General features: G+C 34.4%; 1 protein-coding gene and 1 long non-coding RNA gene across 11 annotated transcripts in view; one reads left to right on the forward strand and one right to left on the reverse strand.

Annotated features, from left to right (window-relative positions):
* The window catches only part of LOC124971982 (uncharacterized), a 192954-nt gene that overhangs the window by 25833 nt on the left and 145082 nt on the right, over positions 1-22039 (reverse strand). For 6 of the 10 annotated variants that reach the window (XR_007106413.1, XR_007106414.1, XR_007106415.1 and 3 more), the window contains one exon: positions 5339-5461. The exons of 1 other annotated variant lie outside the window; for it this stretch is intronic. This is a non-coding gene — a long non-coding RNA (uncharacterized LOC124971982). Of the gene's footprint in view, positions 1-140; positions 968-5338; positions 5462-14676; positions 15459-19851; positions 19911-22039 lie in introns of those variants that run through there. 3 more of the 10 variants (XR_007106410.1, XR_007106416.1, XR_007106418.1) reach the window with 3 other exon arrangements.
* The window catches only part of Nrk (Nik related kinase), a 126288-nt gene that overhangs the window by 620 nt on the left and 103629 nt on the right, over positions 1-22039 (forward strand). The window contains exon 2 of the mRNA XM_047536046.1: positions 7371-7436. Within this exon, the coding sequence (XP_047392002.1) occupies positions 7371-7436 (66 nt within the window). The remainder of the gene's footprint in view (positions 1-7370; positions 7437-22039) is intronic.

A 22039-nucleotide genomic window follows, 5' to 3' on the forward strand; every position in this document is an offset into this window, starting at 1 on the left:
AATTTCTCTCTTTCTAAAACTTTATTCTCGCCAGGACAATGTTCCCGATTTAGTGTTGCGGGAGCGAAAAGAACTCGACGCCACTTGGGAAAGAAGTTTATTCTGCACAGCCCCATTTTTTAAAAATTGTATTATGCTCCATAGCTAACCAGACTTAGCTTTTTCTCGTGATTTTCATCTGCGGGTTATCTTTTTGCCCAATGCCCAGTTTTCTCCACACTTCTAATTGATTGGTGAGCTATTATCGCCACTGTTATTAGCAGACTTATTATTTTAGCAGTGTCGTTTATTTCATTGGCATCTGGTTTCTGGCTGATATTGGATCCCACCCAAATCCGTTTTTCAAGTTCCCTTTTTAGATTGGCATTTCACTTGCACCCTCTCTTGAATGCAAAGGGCCCCTGGCCTCTCAGAAAGGGAAATAAGCAGGCACCGTGCTGGAATGATCCCCAGGCATCTGTAGTTCGGGGCAGTGGCCTGCTTGCTTTGGGAAAAGCTAAATATTAACCTTGAGGTTATAAGACTATTCAAAGTCTCTTTGCCTTAATTTTATTTATATTTGGCATTTAAAGATTGTGTTCATAACAATGGCAGATACCTGACCCCCGCAAAATATGTGGCATTCCCTAAACTTCACCATATATTTTACACAAGAATGTTGTGTCTGGGGAGGGAGGCAATGTACATGAGTAACATTTTAGCAAATTGTTCACAGTCATTGACAAAACAAACCTCAATACACACATTTTGAATTACAAATATTAGAATTGCAATTATTGTTGCAACCTCGTAAAATAATACCATAGAACTTTTTTTCGCCCCACATGCACCTGAAATTCCTTCTTTACAATGTGCACATAAGATTTCTGGAATGTGGAGGCCTTAATTGGTGGCTTATTTTCTGAATAGAATTTTCATATTCAGATAAAGATTCACTTCCAATGGAGCATCACACTTCTCCAACATTCTGTGTATGGTGGGGGAAGAGAGAGAGAAAAAAAGCAAAGTAGAGCAGACATGTGAAACCACACATGGACAAACTGAAATAAACTCCTTTCTAAAATGACTAAAGAGAGGAATGGGAAAGGCCTCATAGAAATGATCAGGCAGGGAATTCCAAGTCCAATGAGAAAAAGAAGTAAAAATATTATTGCCACAAAACATGGGGGGAAATAGCCTAGACTAACTGACCTGGTCGTGGCCCTGGGACATAATAATTTGTGAGAGTCCAGGAAATATTCAGAAAGACTACAATCTTCATATTGGTGGAGTATGACTTTTCTGAAGGTTAGGTAGGGGTGGCAATGTGTGGGGAGGGGATCAAATGAGATTGATTTGTAATGTAGGGGAGTAGGGAGTACTAGACACAAAACCTTAGGGCACCAATGCTCGGTCCCATTTTATAAATCTCATGAAAATCTCAAAAAAGCCCTCAATTTCTCAAAATTTTTAAATTTATAAATTTTATAAGGAACCATGTTGTCCACTCTGAGCAAATTATACATGACTTTTTCCTCTCCCCAAACACCCATATCCAAACTCTAAGAGATATGTAGTGTAAGAGCAACATACCCTTCAGAATTTTCTTTATGTCACATTTTTAGATATTTGGAAGTTATTGTTGCTTTGGTGACTAAGTTATATACCGATGATTTGGGAATTTTTTTACATTTGACTTATTTCCTGACCCTTTAAAGAAGTAAAAATAAATGAAGAGAAGAAAGGTTATCTAAATCATTTGTGTGGAATTTTGCATTTTGCATTTTGATGCAAAGGAGAGATGATGAAGCAAGCAAAGAAACCTGCATATGGTGGTATCGCTCGCAATAATTATCCTCAATAGGACAAATGTGAAGGTCAGAACATTAGCATCTGCCAATATCAAGTAATACAGTTTGGCAACAGCCAGATAATGAGGGGAGGTTCAGATCTTGGCCTGGCAAATTGATCAAAAATTCTCTTGCAGCATACAGAAATATAATTAAATATTGGTCTAGTTTAAGGTTCATACATTATATGTTCTGCTGCTGACCAGATAAATGACCACGAGGGGGAAAAAAAACCTTGAGGGAGAACAGGCTTGCTGTGTGAACTGAGATTTAAAGAAAGTGGTTTGTGGAAAGTTTCTGGTATTTTTATTACTAGATAATATTTGCAAATTCATACATTAAACAAGAGTGAAAGTTGGGGAAGCAGAAAAGAGGGAGAAAATTATACAATATTTACAATTAAGAGTTTTAATATTGTATAATTATAAAACTTTTTTGTATAATACTCTCAAGTCATAAGAGGGTTAATACTAATATTAGTGAACAATAGGTCAATTCTGTCATGCTTATATAATTAACGGGTTGCTGTAATTGTTCCTGATTTCCTATTCAACAAATGTTCCTTATAGATAGAAAAAATAGAAAGTGCAGAAATTTGCAGCTTGTGGTTCCTCTTCGAAAAGAAGATCATTGCAAAGCCTTTTGATTTTATATTTTCTTTATGTGAGTGTGTTTGTTTGTGTGTATTTTTTCACCTTTCCCATCAGCAATACCTGGTGTGTGTGTGTGTGTGTGTGTGTGTGTGTGTGTGTGTGTGATTATTTTCCCCCTTAGTATGCCTGTGTCACTCAATACTTGGGACTGGAAACTATTTCTTCATCTCCAAATCTGGCATGTCTTTCACTATGATTGTCCCCTTTGCCTTCTGTGCCCAGTATGGTAATAACATTCCTCAGGGCTGTGGCCTTGGTATTTGATACTGCCATGTGTAGTCCTAATCTATATTGGGGTCAGGATTAGACAGGCCTTGAGGATGATAGTGGCAGAGGTGATCTGAAATAGTACATGATCCAAAACTATATTTGAATTACATTAGGTTTATATCTAAATATGACTGCCAACTCTCCCATTCCCTACCACCCAGAACAAACTTGCTTTCCACATTCAGTCATGAGAAAGTTCCAACTTCACAAAGTCCTTTAGCTCCTGTTTGGAAGCAGTTTAACTTTCATGTCTACAAGGATTAAAATATTTATCTTCCATTACATATTAGAGCATCACCTTTGTTTGAGATTGTACTTCAATCTATTTTCTCAGTCTTTTCCCCAGTTTATAGAGATGTGTTTTTCATGTTAGTACACAAAAACAGTAGAGAGGAATCATCTGGGCATCTTGGAGTCCATCCTAGGAAATTCTTATTTCAAAATTCAGTGTTAGGCCCAATGAATCTGTACTATTAACAGAACTCTCCAGATGATTCTTATGGAGAGGGGGTCTATGCAAGACACAATTTGAGAAGCACTCATCTATAGGAAGAGATTTCCTTTTTAAACATTCCTCTTGAATTGTGAAGTTAATTCCTTGAACTGTCCCTGAATGTCATTCTAACATGTTTTGTATCATTGCCACCATATTTAATTTTTTTTTCTTAAACTCTTCATAAAATCACTGTTTCCAATTTTTAAAACAAGAGAAGAAAATCTCTGCTATGTCATTCTAGGTACTGCACAATATCTTTCCTTCCTTTTGTTTTCTGATTACTGGGTCACTCTCTCATACTCCTTTTTTTACTATCCTAAATTTAAAATTCCTTACTTATTTGGGTGACCATTTATTGGTTCCTAATTCTTCTTTAATCTCTGCCATGTTTGGTTTTGTGGATCAAACTGCTTTGATGGTATCTCCCTTGACTGGTAAATACTGCCTTCTAGTGGTTCTTTTTCTTTCTGTTACCCCCCACCCTTATTAAAATTAGTCATCAAGGTGCGCATTCCTTCTCCTCTCCCCTAGAATTGAGAAGATAGACAGGATTTTCCAGAATTTTGAATTTCAGGGAGCAGTCATACTAGGACTTTTAAATTGCAGAGGCTAATTTAGCCAGGTAGAAAATATCACAAAAATATTTGTCTAAAATTTTTTAGTTCCAAATATTTTAAAACTATGATTTTTAGTAATTTCCCTTACAGGAAAGCTTTACAGATTGAAGTTTCATCTTTACTATTTTGTTTACCCAAATGGAACACAAAGCCTACTGAAACCCCGAATAATCTCCAAATTGATATAGCAGTCATAGATATATCTTTCCTATTCTGACTTTCTTATCTCAGTGTGGCAGGGCAGAGGAAAGGTTCAAATAATATGGAAATGCCTGTGATGTGGACCTCATAATTTCACAATGATCAAAAAGAGAGATTATTTTCAATGCTTCCTTCCTTGGGAGCCCAGAATAAACTTGCTCTGACAAAGTGGAAAACATGATATAAGAAATTGGATATTATTAACTTAGTAATCGGCACAGTTCTTCCCACTTTTTTTCCAATTTGACAGCTATTTTGCCTTGACAGACAGTAGCTTCAAGATGGAAAATAAAAATGATATGTAAAATGAATGAAAACAATATAGTCTTTCAATATATGAGTACTAAGTTGAGCTGCTTTTAAAAGCAGGACATTTTTTAAAATAATGTTTTATTCAGTGTGAGCATGAATACAATAAAGATGGTTTGGTTATTTGTGAACAGGAAACAGTTTCCTGACAACACAGATATGGAGAAAATAAGGCTTCTATAAATCCATAGGCATTTTATTATTACAGTACATTTCCTTGGATTCTCTTTAAAGTAATTACACACCGAGTACAAATCGAAGTATAAGGTGCATATGTTATTGAAGGCAAGAAACGGGATTAAAGAAGTTTAACTGTGCTCAGAGATTCAGAAATAAAAGTTGTATACACAAAACCACAATTCTCTAATAGATGGTATCTTTTTCAGCTAAAGTGCAGCCTTAATTATAACAAAGAATGGTTTACCAATAGGAATCAGTTAACATGTATGAATCTTCTGAAAGTCACCGTGGTTGTTCTTCAAAACTACTAATGTCTAAAAATACGTTCCTTAATAATGTCCTTCAATAAAATAAGCTAAAGTGATAAAGTATCTAAGCTGGTCATTTAATAATTTCTTTATTGCCTGACTTTCACGGGTAAGTCTTGCAATGAATTATAGCAAAAGTGATAAGCGTAATATCAAGGGCACTATAAAAATTTATTTTTACGTCTTAATTCCTAAATAATGTCATCTTAAGAAACTTTATCATTTTCATTGGGAATATACTTCCCTATTTGCTTATACTCATAACTCTATTTTGATATTAATTTTGATGAAGATTTTGAGAAAGTAGGCTGCTGCTTTAAAAATTACCATATTAATCCAGTGGAAATATCTGGATTTTAGAATGGTAGAAACTGATTATTTTTCCTATAGAATTTTAGAGCTTGGAAATCACCTAACACAACACCTTCATATTATATGACTGGAAACTGAATTCCAGAGAGAATAAATAACTTACCCAGAATGATGGAGTTAATGGCAGAGCTGGGGTTAAAACTCAAATCTTCTGACTCTCCATCCAGTTGAATATTTGTTGACTGAAGTAATTTCAGAGCTGTGTCATTTTCCTATGACAATTTTGCTAGATGACACAAACATCGGGCAAATGTTAAGAAGTATGCGATTTAATTTGTATATGTTTCATATATTCAATAGTTTATCTGTTTAATTTGCTTTTGTCATAGTGATAAAAACGTTTATTAATGGGATTAAATATTTGTGTTCTTTAAGTAAGTAGAATATCCAAGAACTTGTCAAAGTTTCTATGTACATGTTTCTATGTATAATAGATATACCATTCTTTGTATAAACTGGCCTCTACTCATGTCTCATTTAAATATTAAAATAGACTGGTAGTCTTAGAATTCAAAAAGTAAAAATTCAAAAAGCACTGTTATGTGGAAAACAAGCAAGGGATACCTATACTTACAGGTAAATAAATAATGCTTGAAGATGAATAGGGTAGCCTTAGGATTCTGTCCATGAATATGTTTTGTTTCCTATGATGCCATATTAAGCTTGAATCTCAGAAAATATCAACTTGTGTCATAAAAAGGCATTCAGCTGATGTAAAGATTAATATTTAAAAACAAAACCAATAATATTTATTTTTCTTAGATGCTCTTCTTTTGTTGTCATTATCTTGCTTTGTTATTCACATATAAATATGATATTTCTATCTTAAGAGTTATTGTAGGGAATGTAAATCAAACCTCATTGAGATTTCAACTCATTGCAGTTAGAATGGCAATCATTGAGAATAAAAATAATAATAAATGCTGGTAAGAATGAGGGGAGAAAGGTACACTCATACATTGTTGGTGGCACTGCAGATTAGTAAACCACTTTGGAAAGCAATATGGAGATTCCTCAAAACACAAGGAATAGAACTACCATATGACTCAGCTATCCCACTTCTTGGTAAATATCCAAAAATCTAAAATCAGCATACTATAATGATACAGGCACATCAATTTTAAAGCACCAAAATTCACAATAGCCAAGGTGCCTGTCAACAGATAAAGATATAGATATAGATATAGATATAGATATAGATATATACACACACAATGGTGTTTTACTCAGCTATAAATAAATATGAAATTATGGCTGGAGCCAATAAATGGATATAGAGCATCATGCTAGGTGAAATAAGCCAGATCCAGAAATTCAAGTGTAGAATGTTATCTGTCATGTATAGAAGCTAGAGCAAAATAAGGGGAAAAGGAAGGGATTCCATGAATATAAAGCTCAGTGGAGTAGAGGAAAGGAGGGAGGATAGGAAAAGTGAGGAACTGTGGAATGAAATTGACAAAATTTTGCTATGTACATATATGAATATACCACAGTTAATTTCACCTTTATCTATAAAGGACCATTTAAGAGCAATAAATAGCTAGAAGGAGGAGCAGTAGAGGAAGGGGAATCCAGGGAGGGAGGAGGGGTGTAAAAGAGGATGATAAATGGGGGATTGAAGGGGAGCAAATTATATTCCATGCATATATGTCTATGTACAATTGAACACCAATGTTATGTATAATTTTAATGCACTTAACAAAACATTATTAAAGAGTTATAATATAAATAAGTCATCTAGACTTTGGATCCAATATCTAATGCTTTTTCTATATGTTAAACTTTTTGCCTATCTGGTTAGCACTCAAAAACGGATACTAACTGATTCCTTCAATAGCAAGTAAGTCAATTTATTTCTATTTTGAATTACCTTTCTAATTGCATCATGAATGTTCCTCAACTTCACATAATTGTATGCATTTAACGTTTTATTATAATTAAACACACAACTACTTAAGGCTCATGCCACTGTTTCTCTTTTATAAATGATTAGTATCTATCCAAAATATTATGACATGCCTACTTTTTGGTAAATGACACTTAGGTCTTCAAATGTAAGTTTTAAAAGAATAAATTAGGTAGATTGGAATTTTCTCAAGAATATTAACATCTTTTTTCTATCTTTTCTTTTTCAGGATCCAACTGGAATATTCTCACTAGATAAAACCATTGGCCTTGGTACTTATGGAAGAATCTACTTGGTAAGTGAGATTAGATTATGTACTACACATCATTTTCTAATAACAAAAATAATTATGAGTTGAACCCCCACACTGCAAGTCAAACAATGTAAAATGACATTTCACTGTGAGAGATGAATCAAAGTAAGATAGCTTAATGACATCTGTAAAACTTATTGTTTAATGTTACTAAAGAGATGAATTTGTGAATCTACCTCACAAAATGGATGGATTAGTGAATCTATCTTGAACCAACAAATGCAACACATATTCTAAAAATTATTATCAGAAAATTAATAAAATTGCTAATGCAAAGGGGAACTTATTCAAATGAGATGTACCCAAATAATATTACTTTTTATATTATAATTGAATGTGTCATTCTAATTATCCACATTCAACTTTAAACTGAATATTTTATAAAAAGGAAAGTTTTTATAAAATTCTCTATCACTTTGCATACATGAGTGTGCATATGTGTGTGTGTAATAAAGTTTGCTGAAGAATCTAACAAGAAAAATCCTGCATTCATTTAATGATTACATATTAAGTCCCAAGTATGGCACTCCATTAACCTCCAGGGATAAAGCACTCGACAAAATAGACTGAGATTCTTGCCTTTCCCAGGCTTATGATCGAGAAATGTATGTGTGTATGTGTGTAGAGGGGTTGGGGGAATCCACATAAGTAAGCACACACAAAAAATAAAGAAAAACAGTGTAATTTCAATTGTGATATATTATATGTAAGAAAATTGCTAGCAACATAAAAGCATAGAAGTGGGCCTGGGGCCTTTATTTATATTGGAGTGTCAATGTTGATCTCCCAACGCTTGGAAATTGACAGTTGTTACTGGAAAGATAAATATAAGCTAGGTAACCAAGAAAAGGCATTGTTGTGGAAGATAATGTTAATGCATTCTAGGTAGAGGCAGGGGAAGACTTAAGCATTGCCATGGTGTTGAGAGTGCATTGGAAGTTCTACCACTTTGGATTATAGGAAACAGGGACAGTGCCAGTATTCATGACAAGTTTTTCCAAGTACTCTTCCCACATTCTCTAATTATGAGAAATTAATATTTTTCTCAATCTTTTACACTGAATAAGGTTCTACACGAATGGAATGTTCTTTCCAGGTCTGTTCCTCCAAAACAAAATTATTGTCTCTAAGCTGATCCTCATGACAGACCCTGTATATGTGGGTTGTGTACACATATGCAGTCCTAGGGGAAGGGGCTGCTCTCTAATTCAGACAGTGGCACCCTCTACTTACTGAGACTTGCACCTCTGAGAACGCATTTTCCCAGAAAGGGCTTCTTCTCTAACTCATCTACTCATTTGGGAGAGGATGACACTTCTTAAATATTGCAAAAAAGCAACCATAGCAGAGAATTTGAGTATTACAAATAGCCTGTGGACAGGTCCTACATGCAGAAAGAACCTTGGCAAGTATAAGGAACAGAGAATGCCAGTATTTTATAACAAAAGATTTTTAAACCATTTTGACCTTAGCTATTTATGGAACTAATAATCTATAGACAGTGATATGATTCAGATTCAAATATATTATTTATACTATCTAAATTGCATCCTATACTGAATAGTTAGTTAAAATTTATGTGATCTTGATCAGTTTTGCCGCCTAATTAATAGAAAATTACACCTTATGCATAGACAGAAAGAGTAGTTCTTCTTTATGACACATTTACAATTTCATGGCTTTATATGTATTTTAATTCCTGAGAGGGGTGTGTGTGTGTGTGTGTGTGTGTGTGTGTGTGTGTGCCTGTGTGGGTGTATAAATATTTCTTTTGACTCAAAGATTGGACCCTTCTCTATCATCAAATATTAGAAGTAATATCAAAAATAAGGTAAGAAACAAAGGTAAGATTAGACAACACAGGGGGATAGCTTCTCATCATTATTCATCAGAACCGTGATGCCATGCCAAGAAGTCAAGACAATAAGCAGGTAAGTTGTGCATGAGAATTTCCTGTTTTAACACATATTGAGTATAGTATATATTTGGTAACATTCACTGAAGTTCTATGAGTTTAAACAAACACATATAGCCATGTAACTACTAATAGCAATATTAATTTAATGACAGCCTACCTTCAAGGGATGTTTCAACCACTTCACTGTGTGATATTCCAGCTGATGTGGTATCGTTATTATTGTCATATACTTTTGCTTTCACATAAACCTACAATAATACTACACTTTTCCTGTATTTACTATGTTTACTTTTCCCTCTATACACACTACTATTTTATTTAGATGGCAATTAAAATAAATAAGTCTTTTATATTAATTTTTAGTTTAGCCACTTCCGAAATTTTCATTTCTTTATGTTGGTCCAAGTTTTTATCTGGTATGAAGAACTTACACCTAAAGAATTTCCTGTAATGTTTATTATAGCTCAGGGCTTCTAATAATACAATCTCTGACTTGGCATGGAAAATATATATTTCTCATGCATTTATGAAAGACATTTACACTTGGGTATAGGAGTCTGGCTTGACATTTTTTTCAGCATGTAAAGGTGACATTCCAATGTCATTTGACTTATGTAGTTTCTGAAGTTTGCTGTAATTCTTATTTGCATCTTTGTATTTTTTCTCTAGCAGTCTTTAAGACTTTCCACTGTTTTTCAGAAATTTAAATTTGAAATTTATTGTATATTGTTTTTTGTGTGCATGTGTGTTTTGATGGGTATTTATCAGAGATGAGATTTAGAGATCTTCAGTGTTCTCTGAACTTCTTGGATACACGACTTGAAATATTTCATCATTTTGTGGAAATTTTTGACCTTTTTCTCTTCAGATATTACTTCTGCCCTGTTCTCTTTCTGTTTTTTAAATCCAATTTTATATGTGATAGTACATTTGATATTACCCACAGCTCTTAGTTGCTCAGTTTTTATGTGTGGGTGGGTGTGGCTGTTGGTGTTTTCATTCTCTTTTGTTTTTTGTTTCTGTTTGGATCACTTTTTTCCCTGTCTTCACTTTCACTGATTCCTTTCTCAGCTCTTTTAAGTCTACTAAGACTAAAAACGACATTCTTCAGTTCTATCACTTTCTTTTTATTGTTAGTATTTCTAGTTAAGATTTTTTAGTTCACATCTTTGCTGAAGTCCCCTATTTGTTCACGCATGTTTTCCATATTTTTCACAAAAACTTTCCTTGTATCAATCATAGTTTTGTTAAGTTTTGTGAACTTTTGCCCCCTCTTTTACGCATCTCAAAATTTCTGTGTAAATGTCAGACATACTATATAGATCGGTATAGATTGGAGTAAATATTATTTGTGCCTTGAAGTGTGCACACTTGTTCAACTAAGTTGTTAATGTTGAAGTTGAGTCAATCCACAGGAAATGAACTATGTTTGGGTTATGTCATTGCTGTGGTTGCCCTCAGTTTACTACCAGTTTCAGATTCCTCTGTTACCTTGTGCTTAGTGTGTGAGTGAGTTTCATGGAGGGTCTTTTCTCAGTATACATAATCTACCTTCAACTTCAGACCTTCCCTGTCCACATGGGCCTCAAAGAGATTCTCTCTCCATGCTCTTGCCCTTTCCTAGTGGTATGGTGCTATTGTTTCTTACTAAGTGCTTGTTAGTCAGGTGGTGTGAAGCAGGGAGGAATTTTCTGCTTTCCTTAATTAACCTGTCTTGCAGATCTTGTGACTCTGGGTCATGGGAATGGGGCTTTCTTAGTTAACCCAACCCCCTTAGTGGTAGGCCACACTACTAATCATTTTGGCTCAGGACTAATTATTTCCTTCCTCCCAAAGTAAAAGACATTATGTTTTTAACTTTCCCCATTTGCAATAGATCTTCTGTACCCTGGAAGAATAGGGTTTGTTGTCTTTTCCCTACAGCTTTAGATTTTTTTATTCCTTATAAGAAGAGGAACTGCGTTCTAGCCTTTCCCACTGTGGTGATCTTTCTTTACCAGGTCTGTTCCATAAATCCATGCAGAAAAGCCAGAGTGAGTGTGTGTGTGTGTGTGTGTGTGTGTGTGTGTGTAAATTTCTATTAAGTTTGTGGCTCCCGAGGTTTCTGTACTCTCGTGCAAGCCCACACTTGGTCTTTAGCATTTCATTAAAGAATAGGTGAATTCTTTATACCTGCTTCTATGGTGATCCTGTCATCTTACAGCCACAGGTGAGCTAGTGCTCATGTCCCATCTCTCCTTGCAGGCACTTGTCTTACTTAAGACTTAACTTAGGCTAGTTTGGTTGCCTTGAGACTTCTTTCTGGATTCAAGAAAAGTTGTGATTTTTAAAATTATTCGGCTTTTTCATGTTGTTAGGTTAGGATGGACATGTTTTCCAGATTTCACATCCTCATCAGAAGTAAGAAATTCATGTAAATTCTTTAGGACTGAATCTTCGTGAAGTATTTGCCAAGTGCTAGGTCATGTGCATATTCATAATTCCTAAGAATTTAATGTGAACCTATTCAGATTCAGAAATAGAGAACATTCTTTACCATCAGATTTTCAAGGTAGAAACCTGTGTACAGAAAATAGTTGATTTCACCTTTATTTACACCACAAAGATTCTCCCTGTCACTCACTGACTTGACACCCCTTTTTCCTATCCCAAATTAATTTTCTTCTGCAAAAAATTTGGGAACGGTGTCACTGTATATTGATGCCACCCTCATGTAAAACAACGTGGAGTATATACTAAACACTTTCAAATGTTCATCCTCTCTACATCAAAGATTCCACTTTTGGAAATCTATGATAACCATCTAAGATATAGTAAAAGCATATAGATACGCATTGCAGCAGAATGGTAGCATATTGTGGTGAAAAGGTCCTGCTTTGACAAAGGCAGATCTCATTCAGTGCTTATTTGGTCATTAATGAGCTTATGACCTTGAGCAAGTTACTTAATCTCTAAGTACAAATTTCCTTATTTATAAGATGGATGGAGCTAATAATAATTACCTTGAAAGGTTTGATAAAATTTAGAAACAATATGTATAAAATGTTTGATCTATGGTAAATTTATGTTAAAAAGCTGTCAGTACTATTATTACAGTTGCTATTATTTTAAAAAAGAAAAATTCAGTAACACACTAAATGAAAAAAACAAATGGTGTGACTGCATCACGCACAACCAGAAAAAAGAGAAGTTGTGCTCCATTTGTGTACAATGAGTTGAAAAGCCTTCTGCTGTCATGTATAAGTAATTAGGACAAATTTAAAAAATGATTAAAAAAACCCAAATGGAAATGGATTACCTTGTGCCCAGTCAATATATAATTTTCCTTTAAAGCAGTGTTTATTAAAATATAGTAATATAGAACCATGATTAAGATATTTATTCCTTATTATACATACATCCTGATTATGATTATGTTTAAACATGCAGATAAAATTGTGAATTAAGTATTTAATATCAAGACATTGGGTGCTTTTATTTCTTTTTTTTTTTTAATTTAGTACTAGGGGTTGAATCTAGAGGTGTTCGATCACTGAGCCTCATTTATTTTGAGACAGGGTCTTTCTATGTTGCTTAGAGCCATGCTAAATTGCTGAGGCTGGCGTTGAACGTGTGATCTTCCTGTCTCAGCCTCATCTGGCTGTTTTTTTCTACTCTATATTTTTACTAGCCTATATTTTATATTATATATGTAAATATTACTTAAAGAATATTCACATATATTGTAAATGTGTCTATGTGAATATGTGTTTATATATAGATATGTTTATATAATTATATATTTATATACTATGTAATTTACATATAATCATATATTTTATAATGTACATATTACATAGTGTACATATACATCTATATATAAATTAGTGCCAAATGCTGTATATGTAACCTGCACAACAAGATGGAAGCATCATATGATTCACAATTAATGTCACAGTGACTCATAGAGTCCTCTGCTTTTTCAGAGCTGCCAACCACATCCCCTGCTGGTGTTTGTTTTGGTTAAACTCTCTCCAATGTCTTCCAGCTTGTTTCCAAGGCCTCGTTCTCTGGCAATTATCCAGCTGTCTGCTGAGGTCTGTGTACATTGCAAAGAAGACTGAGTCTCACACTCCACATTATAGCCCTTTTCCCTTCCTTTTCTTTCTTCGAATTAAATTTCTATCCTCCCACCCTCTCCCACCTCTTGCCAATATAAATTTGACTTGAAATTATGGGATTATTTTCCTCTTTCTTTTTAGTAGAGAGAAGTACTACTCTTCCTTTTTTCTCTAGTAGAATTAGAAAATATAGTTTCCTCTTCACCATTAACTATTACTTTCATAGCTTATGGGGCATCATTTGAATTCGTAGAACATTTAGTATTTGGGCAAGTAAAGTCATTTTTGCAAAAATAATGTGGAACTAATTTTTCAATGATACAATTAAAAAAATTTCCCAAGGGGCAATGTACACAAAGAGACCACAGTTATTTTATAAAATATTAATAAAGAGACCAAAAGTCCTTTATGGTGGCATAGTTGAACTTGGTAACCTGATTGCCACTGACACTCAACATGTCTGTTGACTTTTCTGGGCTCATTTTTTCAATTGCAGTACACATATACTAGACTAGATAATTTTCAGAGTTTCTTCTGAATTTGGGATAAAACAAATTACAGTGCCTGAGACTCAGTAAAATGGAAGCTATTCTTATTCTTTTTGTCATCAGCCTAATAATGATAATCTGATAATCCCTTCCCCACCTTCCACAATAGAAGTTGATTATTGGCTATTAGTAGAAGTATTTTCATATTTCACAAAATAAATATTTTCATATTTCATCATGTTCTTTCTTTTATTCCCTTCTACTTCACCACCTGATGGAGTTTATATTTTGCACAGTAACTACTATGACATCCAATGCAAAGGTAAAACTAGGTAGCAGACAAATCAGAAAGGCAGGGATTCTTCATTATATGTTATTGTTATCTAACACCATTTTTAAAACATAATGCTAGTGAGGTAAATCAATGAACTGCTCTTCTAGAATGAATGAGTTCACCTTGACCTTCATAACTTCTTGCCTGCACAGCTAACACCAATCACCTGCTCCCACATTGCCATTTGCAGGCACTCAGAACAGAAAAAGGAAAAGATTCATGGCAACCATTTTAAGTGAAGGAAAATTCACCTGAAATATAGCAAACATCTATAGATAGCTCTACAGCCTACTTATAACATATGCCTGATACCTAGTTGGAATGCAATTAAATGTAGGAAGAAGGTACTGGATTTCTTATTGTTCTAAAAATTAAAATATACCTTGATCATAAATAAGCATCTGATAGGGATTAAAGGAGTCCTCTTCATCTTGGTAGTCAGCAGATTTGGACAGGTGTATGAAGGTGTAAGTGTTACAGTCATGAAAAAATTCCAAATTGTTTATACTCTGGAAATGCACTGTTGAATATGGAAATTTCTTTTCAAAACACTATCTAATGTATCACCCTTATGTTTTTTGCTTTTTAAATCACTGCTTGACACATTGCTTTTACTTGCAAGCCTCACCAGACAGGTGAGATTTAGGATTATTTGTTAAATTTTCTGGATTTGAAGTTGGGGCAGGGAATAGCAACAGAAAAGAAGGAAAGAAATGTTGTCCTCAAAGTTGATGACATACAATTTATGATATTTTAAATTAAGTTTCAGAAACATGGTGCTGACATTTGGGTTGCCTAGCCACTATTGGATGGGGGTTTGAGTGTTTTTCCTTTTAGGCTGAAATTATACTGTTTATTTGCCTACCAAATGTCTAGCACTGTGAATGCTTTCTTTTTAGGTAGGAAAGTTTCCTCACATCCTTGCCATTTTGCAAATATAGCTCAATTAAGTCAGCCAACAAATATTACTTGAGCGCTCATAAAGCACTAACACTGTGTATTTCATTATACATTGCAAGTCACTAACGTGGGAGCTGAAGCTAAAGCTTAATTGAGGCCATAGGCATAGTAGACTGTTGTGTCTTCATAGTGCAATACCACAAGTCCAGAGCCACTTCTTGTTCCACCTTCTTCCTGTGACGTTGCTCCCTCGTGATAATGTGCCTGAAAAGTGAAGTTCGGTCTTTGTTAAGTAACCTTAGCCTGCTCTAGCATAGGAAACATTAAATGTATCCATTAAATAAAAACTTTGGTTTGAATGTTTAAAATTTTCCATAATAAAATATCTTTAAAATACTTATTGAATGCTTACTATGTCCTAAGCATTGTGTTAGGTACTAGGTGCTTGTTAGAATGATCAGGAACATCTGGTGGGTAATTTTTGTTGATTTGTTTTAGGTAGAGGTAATGATGGAGGTATTTTCCCTGTAATTGTGGCGTCCCATTTGAGAAAAGAGTGATGGGTAATAGGAAAAAACAGGGGAGCTGGGTAAGATTGGGGAAAGAAAGGAGAAAATAGGAATATAGTATTATTTTCCTGGATGTAGAATGTCTAATGAAGCTTCTAACTTTCTATCTAGTAAGACTCCAAAATCAAGTTTTTCCTCAATAAGAGAACAGAGGTTGAATGTTTGTAATAGGAGTGAAAAGAACCAGCATAGGCTAAATAAATTAAGACTCAGGGGACCAAATTAGTGGAAAGTGCTGAGGCTTAAAGGCCTTGGAGGAAACAGAATATTTCTATCTTGGCCATGACATCTCTTCAACTGTGGAATATAACCCAGGTCTCTGAATTTTAGGCTTGTATTTTTTCCTATGTTATTCCAAAATTTACTCCTGAATCTCAGTAAATCTTGAGGGAAGAAGAAGGAGTTAATAGTAAGATAGGAACAAAAGGGGAAAGTAAATGTCATATGTGGGATTTCTGTTCCCAAGGGTCCATAATAAAATTTTCACAACTACTGAAATATGTTTAATAAGTTCACAAATGTAGATAGGGAGCAATTCAAATTCTCTATGTGGAGTTTTGGGGAAATAAAATCATTATCTCATTGCTTCAGATACTTATTCCAGTTGATTAATATAAAGTAGTCCCGGGGACAGAAAAGACAAATGTAAATGTTTGTATACAAATAAACATTTTTAATCAAAAGTTATGGTAATAAATTATTTACATAATAGTGGCTTTGGTCAGTCAAATAAAAGCACCTCAACTGTAAAATTCTTTTTTAAACATAATACAACTCTCTGCATGAGAAGAAATAATAGTCAATTAAAAATAAACGTACAAAATTCCCTATTTGTTACTTAGTGTGCATACATAAGGCTGCCTTAAATGTATCAATCTGAGGAAAATGTATGTAGTCAAGTGTTTTGTTTGTTTGTTTGCAACCAAGGATTGAACCCAGGGGCATTCAAACAGTTAGCCATATTCACAGACTTTTATTTTCATTTTTCAACTTTTGATACAAGGTCTCACTATGTTGCTTAGGGCCTACCTAACTTGCATAGACTGGCCTCGAACTTGTAATCTCCTGCCTCAGCCTCCTGAGCTGCTGGAATTACAATACCTGGCTTATATGAATACGTTTTTATATACCATTTTTAAAAGTAGTGAGGTTGGGTGTGGCTGTATTAGTAGCATCAATGTACTCTCAGTCTAAAATATTGAAAAGCAGACTTTGTTGTGCTTGTATATTATGATCAGATTTACAGAGTAAATTCATCAGAAGTGGTTTTAGTGTAAAGAATTCTTGCTCTCCTTTATCCTCTAGTAGTTGACCAGTAAGGACTAGTTAGCTAGGTTCCCACATTTCCTTACACAGATACTTTAAAAAATAGAATTTAGGCAGTGCCTTACTTTTGAAACAAAAAATGTGTCCTAACATGATTTTAGGACTTTCCAATATCTGTCATATTTGTGCATCTGTATCTAAGGTAGTTTTGTGGGTAATGCCCAAAATATGTAGAAACTAATGTGCTACTGTATCTCTGTGGTGGTGTCAAAGAAAAAGTGGAAGTTGTTAAATTTTATGTTGTCTGGGCTACTCTCAAGTTAGGCTCTTACAAAGAAGCCTACTAGCAAAATAAAATTAAAATATCAAAGATTATTCAAAAGATTAAACAGTTCTTTATCCTGAAGTCTTATTTTACTCTGTTCACCTGCACTTAGGTTGTAAAAAATTATTCCTCTGCCATACCATGGAGAAAGAAAGGGAAAAGGGCATATGTATTGTGTGTCTCTTAAATTAGAGAAATAATATGGTAGTAGTTTATGTGTAATTTATTTTAGAATAATAAGATTCTTTCAGGTTTGTCCTTTTTCTGCAGAGTTCCTTTATGACTAGGAAAAGAAGGTTGGATTGTTCAGAGTCCCCTGAGGGAAAAGAAGATTGATTATATTCTAAGCACTGCCTGTAACTTTTTGTATAAATCATTAACTCTGAAGAGCAAAAAACAAAACAAAACAAAACACCACCATGATCAAAAAGGATAAGTCTAAGAGTCCTCAGAGAAGGACGACTTTCCTTGACATGGATAAAAAATAAATAAGTTATTTATTATACAAACTTGTTGAAAAAATTTAGAGACTCAAATAATAGTCACTTTTAGACATAGTGACCCCAAGTTCCTAAAAGTGGGTAACATTCACTGAGTGTTTACATTGTACCTAGTCCTTAAAATTCACTTACATCTCATAAGAGCATTATGAAATCAGTATCATTGCTGTCATTGTCCACATATTCAGAAAAGAGTGAGGAATTGAATATGCAAGAGCTTGAGTTACTGAACAAATTAACAAAAGTAGTATACTGTGAATTCAGGAGTCAAACCAAAATTTTCCTGATCCCTAGGTGTGTGTTCTTAACCCCTAATATATTGTATTAATCTTGAAATGTACAACCCAGAGTCAAAAAGCATTCAACTAGATCATCTAGTTTAAAAAAAACTGCCCAAGTGGAAAAGAGCCCAAGTTTACAGAAAACTGGGGAACTGTCGTCAGTGATGAAGATCATTAATGATGATGAGCATATTTGTTTTCCTCATGGTGGGTAACAACATAATCTAGCCTGAGGGTCTTTTCCTGGAACCTAATAGAATTTCAAAAGTGAATGAGGACCAGCAGATAGGCTTTATAGGACACTAGAAATTCATGACAGCATTCTTACCTGAACTCCTGGAAGCCCTAGAAAGATAGAGAACTGCCCTCTGTTATCCCTTCACTGGATTAAGTGAAGTGTCCCATCCTAAGGGTCAGGAATATTTTTCCTCAGTTACTGCTCATGTTGGGAGCCCAGGGGAAGAGGAAGACCCTGAAGGATCATTGAAAAATAATGTATCCATTGTGAATGATTCGTTTCTGAATGTTGGGTATTTAGAAATAAATAAAATTTAAAAATTACTTATTTTCAAATAGATGACTTTCTAGGAACATGAGTGAAGATTAGAATTTATAAAACTTAGGGGACCTTTGTTTGTTCCCTGCATAAGAACAGAACTTCCAGAAGATCAGATGGAGTAAATTACATGTAGGGCCTAAGTGGTTATAGCCCAGAAGGTTAGAGTGTAGCAGAGGAAGAGAGTTCAGCAGGTGAATGTAGATAGGGTTTGGCATTGAGATGGGGGAATGAGTAGAAGGTATGCTGTAAAATTCTCCTTATATTGTTCTCATTAGATGGGGGTGCAGGGTTCAGCAAAACTTAAAGCTTGAGGTTTCCCTGGTGGTTAAACTCTACAAGAGTTTGCAAGCAGTTGAATTTCTCCCATCTTGTCACAAAATAAAAGTGTTGTAATAACAGTAAGAAACCAGCTACAAGACCTAGAATAAACCCTTGAAAATTTGTTAGACTGTAAAACTACTTTGAAAATTTCTTTAGGGACAGGAACCTGAATTTTTCTATCTTGATTATACTTACATAGCACCTAGTAAATAAAATGCATTGCATACATTAGGCACAAGGGCATCGAGGATAAATGACAAGCAAACTTTTCAGTGTAGACTTCTTGGTATGTTTTCTGTTTCTGACAATTATGTCCTAATTTTGTTATCAGTTTTGTCATCCTACAAGTAGATATTATGAAAAAATTATGTATATCTGAAAAATTTATCTTATTCACCATTGTAATCTCTTTGGGACTATCACAATATCTTATATACATAAGTGCTTAGCACAGTTTCCACTGCAACTAAAAGGATGTGTGCAAGTGACCCCTTCCCAAATGACATATTTTAACAGGGGCTCTCTACAGATATACCTGGATGGAAAGGATTGACTAATGCCACCCTCTTAAGCCAATGCTGGAGACAGGTTAGCCTTTCAAAATTATACCACCTAAGTAACTTTCTATTCTGACTATTTTAAAAAAAAAAAGGTGGCACTGTGTAGAGATAAATATTTCCAAAGGATGAAAATATTAGCCTTACTTTTTTATTACTTTCTGCTGAATGAGTCATTTAGGAAGTTTGAAAGAGTATGTTTTTTCTCAGGGTACTGTAGTTTTCTGTAGTGTTGTTGGCATGACCAAGTATAAGGATGGTTTCAAGAGAGCCTCATACCTTCAGGAAGATGTCTAGAACATGTTCAAATATTTCCTGACTTGGAAAATTGGCAGCCACTAGAAAGAAAAACACATATAAATAAGAGCCTACAAATGTCCTTGCTTCTCTTCGCCTTCTACCCACGCTTGCTGGTCACTGTAATGGGTTTTTTAACTACCTTAAATTTTATTAAGTTTCAAAAGAAATTTAATGGCCCAAAATATTAAACTCTAAAAATTTTAGTAATGTGAATTTTGCAGGTTCTTTACACACACACACACACACACACACACACACACACACACACCAATTTTCCTTAGCTTGCTTGGTAATTTTTCAATCCCATATCCTGGGAAGTTCCTACCAGTCTGGGACAGTTGGCTATCATATGTATATGCTTGATTTATGCCCTTTCATACTTGAGCAACATATAGCACTTGGTAAGAGATAGAGGTATCTTCCCCACAACTTCACTCAGAGTACAAGTAGTAGACATGAAAAATAGGCGCAAAATAGTTGAAGAGAAGTAAAAAATAGAGTGGTGATATTTGTAGATTGCATAGTTTATTCTAGCCAGTACAATGTGAAAATTGGCTTGACTGATATTTTTCACCACTACCACTTCCACCCCCTCTAAAAATATACAGATGGAATTAAATGACTGGTTTTTTTATGGAAATTACCAAAAATGTTTGTTGGCATCTGGTACACATAACCTTACTAAAATGGAAAATGGACATTTTACATTGCATCCAAAATGCTATTAGGGATTCTCATGCAGGTCTTAATGCCTGGACCCAGGGAAGGGGATTAGTGAAGTATAACTTACTGTCAACCTCCCTCCCCTCCCTGAGGCCCTTAAGATGGGATGCTCTGGCCAGAACTCTTCAGATAAACCTTCCCTAATTTCCTCCACATTTTTGGATCTGGCAGTGGCATAAGTGATAGGTGAATTGGGCTGGGAGAGAGGTTACTTATCCATTAGAATATGACTGATTAATTTATACAACATAGTTTGTTTATAGAAAAAAATTATAAAGTAACTATTTCCATGATTCCACTGAGTAGTAAAGCGTTCCTCACTCTACAAAACAGGATAATCTGTACTTTATTAAGGATATCCCTATACAAGTTTTAAAATATAGTACATGGGCAGGGATTGTAGCTCAGTGGTAGAGTGATTGCCTAGCACATGTGAGGTACTGGGTTCGATCCTCGACACCACATAAAAATAAATAAATAGAATAAACTTATTTTGTCCATCTACAACTAAAACAAATTCTAAAATAGTTTTAAAATACAGGTATATGCTTTTGACTCCTTTGGTAAATGCTCATGTCTTTTGGTTCTGTTGGTGTTGTGAATTACCTTGCCAATTACTCACATTTTATATATCATTACAGACTTGGCAGAAAACTATAATTCATTTTGTATGAATAACTATTCATACATACATGAATAACAATAGTTATTCATACAACATGAATTAGAGTTTTAGAGATTTAGTGCCTGGGAATGTGTCTCTGTTTATTAAACTTGCCCTCAATTTGCATTAAAATATGTAGAATGAAATGTGGACACTAGTAACTTTACTTAGCCCCAAACTTTTCATTCTATAAAAGTTACAAGAGCAAGGACAAGATAATATACCTTACTTTAATATTCACTGCAGAATTCTGTGTGGAATCATATTTTGATGGTTAATTCTATATTTTGTGGTTTTCTTTATTCACATCTTATATTCCAAGGCTTGATGATCAGGTAAGGGGTTGGGGAAATACAGAGTAGAGGGAAAGTAACAGTAGTACCTGAGAGACCATTGAATGGAGATTGTCGGATTTGTAAAAAGAAAAAAAAAAAACCCCACAGCATGTCCTATTAAATTTGAATTTGGATGAAGAACAACTGTTTAATGTAAGTATATTCCAAAGATGTACACTTAAAATAAAAATTATTTATCTGAAATTTGAATTTTATTTATTTATTTATTGTGGTGCTGTACATTGAACCCAGGGCCCTGTGCTTACAAGGCAAGCACTCTACCAACTGAGCTATATCCCCAGCCCCGTGAATTTTATTTTGTATGTTCTTTATCTGCCTTGTTTATACATAACCACTTACCCAGGTCACAGATTCACCACTCCCAACCTTGTGTTAAGAAATAAGGGAAACTGCCTTTCCTACCTGGTGTGGTATGGCAAAGAAT

The sequence above is a fragment of the Sciurus carolinensis genome, chromosome X, assembly GCF_902686445.1.
Source record: "Sciurus carolinensis chromosome X, mSciCar1.2, whole genome shotgun sequence".
NCBI classification, from domain to species: domain Eukaryota; kingdom Metazoa; phylum Chordata; class Mammalia; order Rodentia; family Sciuridae; genus Sciurus; species Sciurus carolinensis.